The 14,191-nt window shown below is 40.1% G+C and overlaps 1 protein-coding gene and 1 pseudogene across 1 annotated transcript; both read right to left on the bottom strand.

Annotated features, from left to right (window-relative positions):
* Positions 1–1,780: 1,780 nt before the first annotated feature.
* LOC114636449 lies at positions 1,781–8,858 on the bottom strand (annotated as a pseudogene).
* A 2,435-nt stretch (positions 8,859–11,293) lies between these two features.
* LOC114636446 lies at positions 11,294–12,493 on the bottom strand. Its single transcript, XM_028784530.1, has 3 exons — positions 12,430–12,493; positions 11,868–12,002; positions 11,294–11,454 (listed from the first exon to the last, which is right to left on the bottom strand). Exons 1-3 carry the CDS (start codon positions 12,491–12,493, stop codon positions 11,294–11,296), a joined length of 360 nt encoding a protein of 119 aa, XP_028640363.1.
* Positions 12,494–14,191: the final 1,698 nt, after the last annotated feature.

Genomic DNA, 14,191 nt, shown 5'->3' with positions numbered 1-14,191 from the left:
GTTTTAAGGACATATGAGTCTGAACTGAGACCAAAGTAGTTCAGCTTCAGAATAGTAGAGGAGGATAGAATGGCATGTTTAGACCCAGTGACTTAGACCCATTGCACGCTGAGCAATTGGTTGTGGCTATGGATACCTATAAAAGAAATCATGAATTAGATGAAGGGAAAATCTCCTATCAACTCAATGTCCACTTCTTATTAGAATTATCTAATCTGTCTAGGAGAGATGGTTCAGTGCTTAAAGGTCCCTATTCCTATTGCTCTTTCAGAAGATCCAGGTTCCATTCCCATAATGCTCTTGGAGGTTTACAACCACCTATAAATTCAATTCCACAAGATTTCATGTCCTCTTCTGACTTCTGTAGGCAACAGGTATGCATATGCTACAGATTTTATTAATATATATGTATATATATATGTGTATATACACACACACACATATATATGTGTGTATACACACACACACACACACACACACACACACACACATATATATATAACAAAAAACCCAATTGTCCAATCAAGATGTTACCATCACAGAGGATAACCTCAAACATGGCCCTCACTGACATTTTTAAGGAAAGGTGAGTCTAAAGTTCTTTATCATCAGTCTCAGGGATCACACAGTCCACTTCTTATCCCTGGTATTTTGCCCACGATTAGCATAAATAGAGCTAAGTGTTTAATTTTATCAATGCTTTATTAATCGTGTAAGGAAGAGTTAGCTGGTGGACAGACAGCAGACAATTCATCATACACTTCACACACTTGAGGCTGATGGATGAATATCTCCAACTATTGTTAAACTCTACATTTTGCATCTTAACCCTGTCAGCTTTGGATATTTGGATATGTCAGTATTTTCATATCTATTAGAATCATGTGCGTATATAATCATCACACACTCTAGAGGGATTGAACGTTATGTAATCTGTCTCGTGCTTTCCAGCTTTACGTTAGTAGGATAGGAAACACTTTGAGGCAATTGTGACCTCAAATAGGGATATTCTGCTTGATAGCGTTACGTGCCAGCCAGCCTGCTGTTGCTGTAAAACTTATTCCTGCAGATGGCAGCAGTAGTGAAAGGTCCTGCCTCCTGCTGGCACATAGCTAGTGAGTGGCTGTGGCCTATGCATTGGCCAGAGGGTGCTAGGATTCCTGTCTGAAATTAAGATGGTTGAGTTCTGCTCAGCGTCTGTGTCACTGTAATGAAATACCTGCTATCAGGGAGTTATAAATACCCAACAAGAGGATCGTTGCAAAGTCAGCTAAAGGCAGATGGAGAACACAAGAAGGGGCTCAGATATTCAGGGATTTTTAAGCATATTACATAATGGTCTGGCTAATGTAAGTGACTCGAATGGAGAAAAGCAAATATACTCTCCCGTAACAGAAATTTCATGTTTTTAATGTGCATGTGTGGTTTTAAGGATGGACTGTCTAGGGGAACAGGATCCACAGGCTGTCAACAGAGTCAGGGTAAGCCCCAGTTCCAGTTACTTGAGGACCCACGCGAAGACCAAGCTGCATATCTGCTACATATATGTGGAAGGCCTAGGTCCAGCATTTGTTTGTACTTTGGTTGGTGGTTCAGTCTCTGGGCGCCTCCAAGGGTACAGGTTAGTTGACACTGTTGGTCTTTTCGTGGAATCTCTATCTCCACTGGGTTCCTCAATCCTTCCTGCAACACTTCCACAGGTTTCCCCAAGCTCCATTTAATGTTTGATGTATCTGCATCTGTTTTGGTCAGCTTCTAGGTGTAGCCTCTCAGAGAACAGTTATGCTAGGCTCCTGTTTGTGAATCCAGGATAACAGATACAAACATAACCTAAGGCTCCAAAGTAGTTGAAGGAGGAAGGCAGGCCTGCAATGTGTCCCTTTTGATCCTCTGAGAACAGCTGATCACATTCCCCTAGAAATTGTCAGGGGTTGTTGCTGCATTCATTTATGTCTGTCTCACACAGGGCATCTGTGTATCCAGGCCAGCAGTGACAAATTTAGCTGTCAACAGTGTCATCACATGTTGTATCATTGTGACAAGACTTAACCAACAAAGAGTCATTAAAGTCTCACAGTGTCTCCCCGTGTACCCACTAACAGTGCAGTCACAGAAGTAGTTTCCTTCATCTGCACATCGACCTCCACAGAGACATGGCTGACTGGCATATTCTTCAAAGCTGAGTGCACAGTGGACACCATGGAATGCAGGTACATAGTCACAGAAGTAAGCCTCTTGAAGTTTGATCTTTTGATATGTACTGTAATGATAAGTACTGCCCCTCTCAAGGAATGGTTGCTCCCAGGAAGGAGAGAATCTGCACATACAATGTGACCTTGCTCCTTGATTTAAAAGTTGGTTAAATATAGATGCCAGCAGCTAATAGCTGGGCAGAAGAGATATAGGCAGAGTTTAGGGTTCCTGGGCTTGGGATTTGAGGAGACCATGAGAGGGAGGAAGGTAGGAGAAGGGAAAAGATGCCATAGGGTAAGAATCTTAAGATCATGACTATGAAGGATGGCCAATTGGAGTTAAGACCAACCTAGATGGAACATTGTAAGTAATAACTTGGGGTTATTGATAGAAAAATAGACTCTAATATCATAGAGGGTAGATATCTGTCCACTTAGTGCTGATAAAGGCTTATAAATTATAGGTGACATGTGCTTTTTATCTGGGAATTGAATAATCAAAGATGAGGTACAAGCACCAGCTTAAAATTAAATATTTCCACAAAATTAGCCCCAAGAGCATCCTGACACATGGCACGACGTAGGTAGAGCTGGGATCCGCACTCATCAAGTTCCAATTCACAGTTCACACCAGAGTACTCTTGAGGACAGATACACGTGTATCTTTCTACCTCATTGAAGCATACACCCACACTCATGCAGGGATCAGAAACACTTTCATCCATTTCCAAGTCACAATGCCTGCCTTGGTATCTAGGCACACAGAAGCAGGAGGAGCCATTGATTCCATCCTGGAACACAGCCCCATTGTGGTAAGGGCTGGAAGCACACTCATTGTGATCAGTCTCACAGAATCTCCCAGCATATCCAACAAGGCACATATGGGAAGGATGCTCAGAGTCTTCATGTCAAATGCCTCCATGTTGGCAGGCATTCCCTCCACAGGAATTAGTGGCAATTTCACAGGTAGGCACATTGTACCCAAGAGAACACTGGCACAGGAAACCCCTTTCTCCTGTGGTATTCACATAAGTGGTAATTCCTTGGCAGGAACTAGAGAAGCAAGGGTCTTTTTGATCTTCACAGTCTTTGTCCAAATTATTGGCTATGTCTAAACAATTGTCTTATAGAAAACCCTTGTGCATAGAATTGTTTTGTCAAGAATTTAAGAGACATCTGGTATTGTTTCTATTGAAAAATGAATATTGGCACCTCAAGTCACTACAGAACTAGGTATATATTCTTCCAGAGACAAGTCAAGATAGCCCAGTTAGGGCAACAGGATGCACAGGTAGGTGACAGAGTCAAGATAAGCCTCAGCTGCAGTTGTTGGGGGACCTTCAGGAAGAACAAGCTTCCAATCTTCTACATATGTGTGCAGGAGACCTAGGTCCAGCCTTTGTATGTGCTTTGGTTGGTGGTTCAGTCTCTGGGAGTCCCCAAGGGTACAGGTTAATTGACTCTGTTGGTCTTTCTGTGTATCCCCTATCTCCACTGGGTTCCTCAATCCTTCTCCAACTCTTCCACAAGTCTCCTTAGGCATCTTGGAAATTCAAATCAAAAGGACTCTGAGAATCCGTTTTATACCCATCAGAATGGCTATATGTGCTAGGTTAATTTTGTATCCAGTCACTTTGCTGAAAGGTGTTTATCAGCTGTAGAAGTTCTCTGGAAGAATTTTTGGGGACACTTATGTATAATATCATAATATCTGGGAATAACTATGGTTTGACATCTTCCTTCCGATTTGTATCCCCTTGAGCTACTTGACTGGTCTTACTGCTCTAGCTAGAATTTCAAGTGCTATATTGAAGAGATAGGAAGAAAGTGGACAGCTTTGTCTTGTTTCTGATTATACTGGAATTGCTTTAAAGTTCTCTCCCATTTAATTTGATGTTGGCTATTGGCTTGCTGTATATTGCCTTTATTGTGTTTAGGTATGCACCTTGTATCCCTGCTCTCTCCAAGACTTCTTAACATGAAGGGGTATTGGATTTTGTCAAATGCTTTTTCAGCTTCTAGTGAGATGATTATGTTTTTCTTCTTTCAGTTTGTCCACATGGTGTATTACACTGATGGGTTTTCATATATTGAACAACCCTTGCATTCCTGGAATGAAGCTGACTTGATCATGGTGGATGATGTTTTTACGTGATCTTGAATTCAGTTACTCATGTATTTTATTATTTTTGCATCAATTGTTCATAAGAGAAATTTGTCTGAAATTCTCTTTGTTGAATCTTTGTGTCTTCCAGGTATCAAAGTGACTGGCCTCATAGAATGAGTTGGCAATGTTCCTCCTCTTTCTATTTTGTGGAATACTTTGAAAAGTACTGACATTAGTTCTCTTCCAAAAGTCTGGAAGAATCCTGCCCTAAAACTATCTACCCCTGGGGTTTTTTTTGGGGGGGGGATGGAAGACTTTTTATGACTGTTTCTATTTCCTTAGGGGTTATAGGAATAATGAGATAGTTTACCTGATAGTGATTTAATTTTTTAAGTGGTATCTGTCTAGAAAATCATTCACTTTATTTAGATTTTCCAATTTTGTGGAGTATGGGACATTAAAGGAAAACCAAATAATTCTTTGAATTTCCTCAGTGTTCATTGTTATGTCTCCCATTTTGTTTCTGGTTTTGTTAATCTGGATACTTATCTCTCGGCCTTTTAGTTGGTATAGCTAAGGGTTTGCTTATCTTGATTTTTCTCAAAGAACCCACTCTTGGTTGGACTGGTTCTTTGTATTATTCTTTTGTTTATAATTTATTTATTTCAGCCCTAGTTCGATTATTTCCTGCCATCTACACTTAGGTGTGTTCACTTTCATATAAACTTTTAAATAGTATGAGAACTCTCCAATTTCTTTATGAAGGCACTTAGTCCTATAAATTTTCTTCTTAGGATACTTTCATTCTGTTCTCTAAGTTTGGTGGTGACGTTCCTTCATTTTCACTGAATTCAAGAAAGTCTTTAATTTTTTTAAATTTCTTTCTGACCCAGTGATCATTGAATAGAGAGTTGTTCAGTGTCCACGAGTTTGAAGGCTTTCTGTTGTTTCTGTTGTTGTTGAAGTCCAGCTTTAATCAATGGTGGTCCGTTAGAATACAAGGAGTTATTTCAATTTTCTTGTTATCTGTTGAAGCTGCTTTGTGACCAAGTATATGGTCAACTTTGGAGAATTTTCATGAAGTACTGAGAAGGTATGTTCTTTTGTATTTGGGTGAAATGGTCTGCCAATATCTCTTAGGTCCATTTGATTCATAGCCTCTGTTAGTTTCATTATTTCTCTGTTTTGCCTCTTCTTGAAGACCTGTCCATTGGTGAGAGCTGGATGTTGAAGTCTCCCACATTAATGTGGGGATTAATGTGAGATTTAAGATTTAGCAATGTTTCTTTTACCAAGTTGTGTACACTTGCAATTTGGGCATAGATGTTCAGAATTGAGATGTTATCTTGGTGGATTTTTTCTCAGATGATTATGAAGTGTACTTTCTCATCTCTTTTGATTACTTTTGGTTGAAAGTCTGCTTCGTTAGATATTAGAATGGCTACTCTAGCTTGTGTCTTGGGTCCATTTGCTTGCAAAACCTTTTTTTCAGACATTTACTCTGAGTTAATGTTCATCCTTGTTGCTGAGGTGTGTTTTTGTATGCAGTACAATAATGGATCTTGTTTTTGCATCCACTGTTAGCCTGTGTCTTTTTAGTAGGGGATTGATTCCTTTGATGTTGAGATATATTAATGAGAAAGTCTTGTTAATTCCTGCTATTTTGATGTTAGTGTTAGTATCGTGCCTGTGTGTGTGTGTGTGTGTGTGTGTGTGTGTGTGTGTGTGTTTACTGATGTGGAATTATTTATTTCCTTTCTTTTCTTGGGTTTAGTTACTATCCTCCTTCTGTTGGAGTTTTCCTTCTAATATTCTCTATATTACAAGCCCTGGCTCTTTTATCTTTTAGTCACTGATGAGAAGTCTAAAGTAATTCTAGTAGATCTGCCTTTATATGTTACTTGGCCTTTATCTCTTGTGGTTTTTAATTCTTTCTTCTGTCCATTCAGTGTTTTGATTATTACATGGCAGGGTATTTTCTTTTGGGATGCTCTATTTGTTGTTCTGTAACCTTTCTGTACATTTATAAGCATCTCTTTCTGTAGTTTATGGAAATTTTCTTCTATGATTTTGTTGAAGAAGTTTTCTGGCCTTTGAGTTGGGTGTCTTCTCCTTTATCTATTTATGTTATTCTTACATTTGGTCGTTTCATAATTTCCCACATTTCTTGGATTTTTTTTTGTAATAGAGACTTTTTAGCTTTAGCATTTCTTTGACCAGTGTATCAATTTCTTCTACTGTATCTTCTCTGCCAGAGATTCTCCCTTCCATTTCTTATATTTTGTTAGAGATGCTCCTGTCTGTAGATCCTGTTCCCTTTTCTAGGTTTTCCATCCCTGGGACTGCCTCAGTTTTTGTTTTCTTTATTGCTTCTATTTCCATTTTCAAGTCTTGGACAGTTTTATTCATTTTCTTTACCTGTTTGATTGTATTTTTGTGCATTTCTTGATATTTATTCATTTTCTCTTTAAGAGCCTCTACCTGTTTAATTGTATTTTCCTTTATTTTTTAAGGTATTTATTCATTCCCTCTTTAAAGACTCTATCATTGTAATAAGATTAGATTTAATGTAAGTTTCTTATGATTCAGTTGTGTTAGAGTTTCCAGCTCTTGCTGTAGTAGGATAGCTGGGCTCTATATTAGTATATGGGCTGCCATATTGCCCTGGCTTTTGTTGATTGTGTTCTTATAGTGGCCTTTAGCCATCTAGTTGTTCCTAGTATTGGCAATCTTCATAGTCCTGTGGAGATGTAGTAGAGCTGCTTATCCCTGGTAGTCCCTGATTGCTGCAGGTCTCTGGGTTTGTGGTTAGAGGTGTGGACCAGAAAACGGGTCCAAAGCAGACCTCAAAGTTGTTTGGCTTGCTAGGGGACCCAGTGGGAAGGGGCTTGGGGGCTACAGATCTCACCTAATTGTCTCAGGTGGCAGCAGGAATCAAGGTGTGTTTCTTGTTTGCAGCAGAGTCAAGAATTCTGTTTTTGCAACCATTCTCTTAGCCTGTCATTTTATTGGGGAATTGAGTTCATTGATGTTGGGAAATGTTAATAATTGTTAATTCCTGTTATCTTGATATTGGTGGTGGTACAGTATGAGTGTGTGTGTGTGTGTGTGCTTCCCTTCTTTTGATTTTGCTAGTGTGAAGTTATTTATTACCTGTGTTATCTTGGATATAGTTAGCCTCTTTGGATTGGAATTTTCCTTCTAGTATCCTCTCTGGGGATAGATTAGTGAAAAATATTGTTTAAATCTGTTTTTGTCATGGAATATCTTGTTTTCTCCATTTATGGTGATTAAAAGTTTTGCTGTGCTAGTAGTCTAAGCTGACATCTCTGGTCTCTTGGGGTATGCAAGATATCAGCCTAGCTCCTTGTGGCTTTTAGGGTCTCTTTTGAAAAGTTGGGTGTAACTTTCACACACCTGCGTTTATATGTTATTTGACATTTTCCCTTGAAGGTCTTAATATTCTTCCTTTTTTCTTTACAGTTAATGCTTTGATTATTATGTGGCAGGAGAATTTTCTTTTCTAGTCCAATCTACTTGGTGTTCTGTAAGCTTCTTGTACTTTTTATACGCATCTCTTTCTTTAGTTTCTATCATTTTGTTGAAAACATTTCCTGAGAGTCTACTTCTATTCCTATTACTCATAGGTTTGACCTTTTCATAATATCCCAAATTTCCTGGATGTTTTGTGTGAGGAATTTTTTTAGATTTAATATTTTCTCTGATCAATGTATCCATTTCTACAATACCTGAGATTCTTTCTTCTATCTCCTGCATTCATTGGGGAAGCTTGCCTCAGTAATTCCTGTTCAAATTTCACTTTTTTATTTTCTAGAATTCCTTCACTTCATGTTTTCTTTATTGCTTCTATTTCCATTTTTAAGTCTTGAATAGTTTTATTGATTCTCCTCAGCTGTTTTTTTTTCTTTCTTGGATTTCCTTAAGGGATATTTTTTCTAGCTGTTTGTGTTTTCCTATATATCTTTAAGGAATTTATTCATTTCCTCTTGAAGAGCCTTTTTATATTGTTGGTTTTACATTTGGGGGAGGGAGTTGTTTGTTTGGTTGATTGGTTTGATTTGTGGTTTAGTCATATTGTGTTGTAGAAAATTTTAAGCTCAATCCTGGGTTTCTACTCTGCCTTTGACCATTTGGCCTCAGATAAATACATACACAACCTTTATATTTGCAATAAGTCTTAAATATAACAAGAGCTGGGCAGATATCTACCCTCTATGCTATTAAAAATCTATTTCCTATCAATAACCTTGAATTATTACCTACTAGGACAGCCTGTGCTTAGGAACCATGAGGGGTATGATTTCTGTGGGACTAAAATATTTACAAACAAGTTCAGGTCCTTCTTGCTTTTGTTCTTGCACCCTCTTCCTCTTTCATTTGCCACCACAGAGTGATGTCATATCCCAGCAGCTTGAGATTAACCTTCCAAGCCTTCAGAACAATGAAAACTAAATCTCTTTTCCTTATATACTGTTCACCTTGTGGTATTCAGTTATAGCAGCACAGCTCAAAGACACCAGTCTCAGAAACACTGTCATGGTGCCAGAATCATTAAATTTCACAGTTATGTGTAGCATCTAGAGTTTTCAAGACATTGGAATATATACTTAGGTAGGTTATGGAAACTTGACATGTAGCTTATATCATCAAGGTGAATCGTCATGCTTTAGTACAAGTAAGTGCTCAAATAAAAAAATGACACATTAGACTCTGAACCTAGATGAGGCCATTACTCTGTTGGGGGAACATCAACAAAACTGTTGATATTTAACTCAAAGAAGAAATGAAAATCCATCAATATGAGAGAAAAGAACATTCTAAATATAGCATCAATCATAGGCTAACCACTACCATACATGAATGGTGAGGCCATAGAAGACAAGTGAGTGTCACAGGAGGAGTATAGATTCATAAGTAGAGAAGAGTGTAAGAGATAAGGCTGCCAAGGCAAGCTGGGGCCAGGACCAGAAGGATGGCTTGGTTAGAGCTCTTCATTTGTTCTCCATTTCCTTGTATTCTCTGAACTTTTGTGTATACACCGAGACTGTCCTCAGTTTGTGAAATGGAGAAGGTGTCATCAACTTATTTAGCTAGAATGACAACCAAAGGCTACTTTATACTAGGAGAGTCTGTATAACCCAGGGAAGCTTCTTGTGCCTCTCAAGAATGCTGGTAGAGTGCTGGGTGAGTAGCTTCTGAAGACTTAGGAACTGTCCCCCTTCTCAACATGTAATAGACAATGAGTATCACAGTCATTCCAGGTGAGGTAGACACAAATAAATCTTCATGGAGAAACCAAGATGCACAGCTGCAGATGTCACTGAATTCCACATTTCTGGCCAGTTTGTGATACGATGGTTATGTCCCAACTTGGAATTAGATCCTCACAATTTCAGAGTAAGAACACCAGTAATAGAGTAAACCTCTGGCTCTAAAGATGATTCATGGGCATGAAGGGTTTCTTCCTAAAAATTCTATACTGGGAAGCAAAGGCAGAGCAGAGAATATCCCAGAAAATTGGAATTGGAGCTTTAAGACCAATGGAGTCCTTTGGCCTTTAAAGTTCCTTCTTTACTGACTGTCTAATGTCTGGCTTCAGAAGTGATAGCATCAGAGAGTCAGAAGCTCCATGTGCTGTGACCCCTCAGAAGACAGACAAACAAACAAACCTTCTGGGACTTGTAGACCAGAGGTCTACAAAAGCCAAACAAATGTTCAATCAGGGGAGAAAGGGGTCTTCAAAATGGTCTGAAAATTTGGGGTTTTTTGTTGATTTTGGTCCCAGTTCTTGTTTTGTGTGTATTCATCCTAATGAATCAGTGTACTTAAAGAGGTGGTGGAGGGCATTCATATCAGTTTCATCCAAAACAGATTTTTAGCAGGAAAGCAATAGGAAGTTTTTACAAAAGCCACAAGAGAGCTGAAAGAAACATAGCTCCCTGCAGCAAGAGATTACTGACTGAGACATACAATAGGTTAAGGTGGAGTTAACTTCTTACACAATAAGCTGGAGTCAATTCTTAGTGAAGATGACAGCTATGGAAACAAGAGAACTTTGAAAGCCATGCATATTCCCAGGGAAAACTGTGCTTGGAGAAAATGGAGGGGATCTTAAGTTTTACGTTGAGACTGAGCTCCATCCTGTGCACTAGGACCAGGACCACTGTCATAGCTTTTTCAGTGCGCATGTGCCAAGACAGGGATCCTAGTGTAGCTGTTCCTAAGCTCAGGCAAAGAAGCACAGGGCCTGATCTCTCCACTCAGAGGTAATGCACATCTTAGGTCCAATAGGAGAATAACGAGATCACTGATGGGAACTACTCAAGCTCAAAATAAAGCCCAGGCCACTTAGACTTGGTAGTATCCAGTAATGAGGCCCCTCTCTACTCAGAGTCTGTAATACTTGCCAATAAACTTTGTGTTGGTTTTACCCTGGACTCCTCAGTTTTGAATTTTCATCTATTATCCTCAGAAACAAAGCATTCCCTAACTCAGACAGTATCAGATATAAGAGAATTTAGGATCCTAGACATTTGGGGGACCTTTGACAGACCACTTTCAGCAGACAGTCTTCTCCTTTTTATCTGGTCTGCTATGGAAACAGCCCATGAATCCTCTGTATGCATTCATATTATTTATTATAACATTGCTGATAACTTATGTGGGTTGTAACAAATGTCCCCACACAACATGATCCCCCTTTACACACACACACACACACACACACACACACACACTTGAACTTATGGTTTGCCTCCAATCATAATAGCAGAACTTGATTCCTAGTGGATCTGACAGGGGCCCAGGTTGCATTTCAAAGTTCTACCACCTCCTTCTCTGTCTATGGTTCATTTGTCTTGTGCCCTTTGGCTCTTAGCAGACTGTGGGTGTTGGATGGGAGTGATGAAGCTTGTTTAGGAAGGAATGGGTAGGATGTGGCTAGCAGGAGGACCCTACAAACCAAAAGAGGAGCTTAGACAAAATTACTTTGTTTGAATTGAGTATCTCCTTCTGGCAACCTGTTGCAGTGGCTTTCATTGCAGCAGGAGAAGATGTTTTTCTCAAACCCGATGTAACGCACGTACTCCACACATCTTCTTGGGCAGCTCAGAATAGAATATTTGTACAGATATTCTAAAGAAAGTAGAGCATTGTCATAAGTATGCAGGCCTTACCAATGAGAGTAAATATAGATGAGTTGTCGATCCTTCCCCTTCCAGCTTGAAACTAAAGACTCTACCATAGGAAAAAAAAAACAGGTTTCTACCCAGGATAACCTATCCCTGCCCACAGCACATACATAAGTTTATTACAGAGGATATGTAACAGACTGATATGTTAGTTTAAGCCACTAAAGAAAAGACATGGTTAGTAATTTGAAGTCTACCTAGTAAACTAAATCATTGTATAGATGAGAACTTTGAACACAGGATGGAAGGAACATATCCTAGACCACAAGCTGAGTCAACGGCAATGCTGATGTCACAAACAGATATGTAAATCAAGTCAAAATCAGTCTCTTTCACCTCCCCTTGCCTTCACCTCACCTCCACTGATAAGTAGAATATATACTTCTTTGGTTTGGCATGCAAAGTCAGGGTATCTGGGTTGACAGACTCCCAAGTTTCTTTTGCAGGTATTGTCAACATATTCATCACAGGAAGTGCAAAAAATGGGTTCCCCTATAGGGTATAGATATTATATCATAATAATGGAATAGGCATTGCTGCTAAAGAGAAGGTTGAGAAGAAAGACTAGGGATACAGTGGGAACAAGAAAGAGATCTCATTTCAGTTATTTGCCAAGGTTTGTACCTCAGTTGAGAGAAATTTTGTGCTCCCTTGATGATTTGTGTCACCCTTCCCACCTAACCCCCTCCTGAGTACATCCCAGTACCTCCCTAGAACTAGATTCTGGTGGAGTCATTGGACATCGAGATCCCTAGGAAAAGCTTCCAAGGTGTGAAATGGGATTGTGACAGCCAGAAAATGCAGAGACCTGGATCTAATGCTGTCCTTGTAGCTCCTGCCCTTTCCATCATGATGCTTGGGACATCACTCCCATACCCTAAAGCTCTGCCCCCCTTTGTTTCCCTGTCATGATACTCACCCACTGAATGAGACTTGTACAAAATCAGGACTCCTGGAAGCAAGAGAAACAGAAGACAGTCCATGTGTTTGGGGGAAACAAAAAAGAAAAGAGAGACAAGATAAACAGTATCCAGAAAGTGCTCAGGAACGTGCTCTGGACAGGATGTGAAATGGAGCTAGGGCTGAGACTTTTCCTTAGCCTCCCACTCTGTAAGTGATGTCCTGGACTCTGAACAATAAGGTTCACTTATTGCTGATAGGCTCTGCCTCTGCAGAGTAGGTGTTCTGCTTCCTCTCCCCATTTTAGCAATCTGGGATGTTGCTCAGGAAAATAACATTGGCAAGAGACAATTCCTGTTTCAAGGGAGGGGGGAGACATGATAACTTTATCTTACAGACTTCCAAGTGCATAACACACATGTAGTGAAGTGGATCCCTCAGCCCATCACATCATATGACAATAAGCTAAAGACATGCGAAGGCTCATGAAGATAAGAGTGAAGGCCAAGCTTACTTCAGAGTTTCAAGCTAAAAACAGAGCAGATTACAAATTCAGATCAAGATAATGGACTAAAGACGACCCCCTATCAGTCTGATCAACCCGCAGAATAGGGGATTTAAAGGTACAAAGTGGAGCCAATTCAACTTTCCTCAGGTAAACAAAAACAAAAAGCATCATTAAGGAAACCATGACCCTTATTCGAGGCGTATCTTCCTTCCTTATTCTCTTTCCCTCTCCTTCTCTTTCTCTCTCTTCTTCTCTCTCCCTCTCCCAACAACCCACTAACAATTCCACTTATCTTTTCTCATGTCTTTTAATTGAGTTATTTGGGGATGGTTTCTATGGATACAGCCCAAGGTTAAGGACAAGCCCAGGGCTGGAGGAATAGGGAACTCTGGCTTAGCTCAGTGGTGGGGAGTCCAGGAGCACAGAGGTGCAGAACGAAGGCTCTCTTCATGCTCCCTACAGCAGTTCTTGATTAAAGAGACAGTTCATATTTTATCCATATCATTTGTTGATTGTTAATAATGGAAAATAGATACATAGCACTTTCTCAGGGAAAACCAGAGATTAAATACCTTTTGCAGGAAAGAATGTTTGGGGAGGGAATCTTATTGGCTAAACCTTCAGGGCCTCTAGATACCTCATTAGCATGGAGAACTCTGTTCTGGTCTACATGACTGACATGGGGAGTCATGAGTTCTAGGCCAGGAATCTAGTAGGGAGCATGGAAATGCCTACAGTCTCAGGTAGATATCTGGATGTCAGGGTTCAGAACCCACTCAACCTTACCAAGATTCCTTGCACAGTGTACTCTCCCACAGTCAAGAACACTGGCTACTCTCCCAGAGGACTTGGGATCAATTCCCAGCACCCACATGGCATTGCTCAACTATCCATATCTCCAGTACCTGTCTTAGTCGGGGTTTCTATTCCTGCACAAACATCATAACCAAGAAACAAGTTGGGGAAGAAAGGGTTTACTCAGCTTACACTTCCACATTGCTGTTCATCACCAAAGGAAGTCGGGACTGGAACTCAAGCAGGTCAGGAAGCAAGAGCTGATGCAGAGGCACTGGAGGGATGTTACTTACTGACTCACTTCCCCTGGCTTGCTCAGAACCCAGGACTACCAGTCCAGGGATAGCATCACCCACAATGGGCTGTGCCCTAGCACTCTTGACCATTAATTGAGAAAATGCCTTATAGCCAGATCTCATGGAGGCATTTCCACAAGGGAGGCTCCTTTCTCTGTGATCACTCCAGCTTGTGTTAAGTG

Source organism: Grammomys surdaster, unplaced genomic scaffold (assembly GCF_004785775.1).
Source record: "Grammomys surdaster isolate TR1022 unplaced genomic scaffold, NIH_TR_1.0 124092, whole genome shotgun sequence".
Lineage (NCBI taxonomy): Eukaryota > Metazoa > Chordata > Mammalia > Rodentia > Muridae > Grammomys > Grammomys surdaster.
Note: the sequence above shows the minus strand (reverse complement) of the source record. Positions and strands in the feature narration are given on the sequence as shown.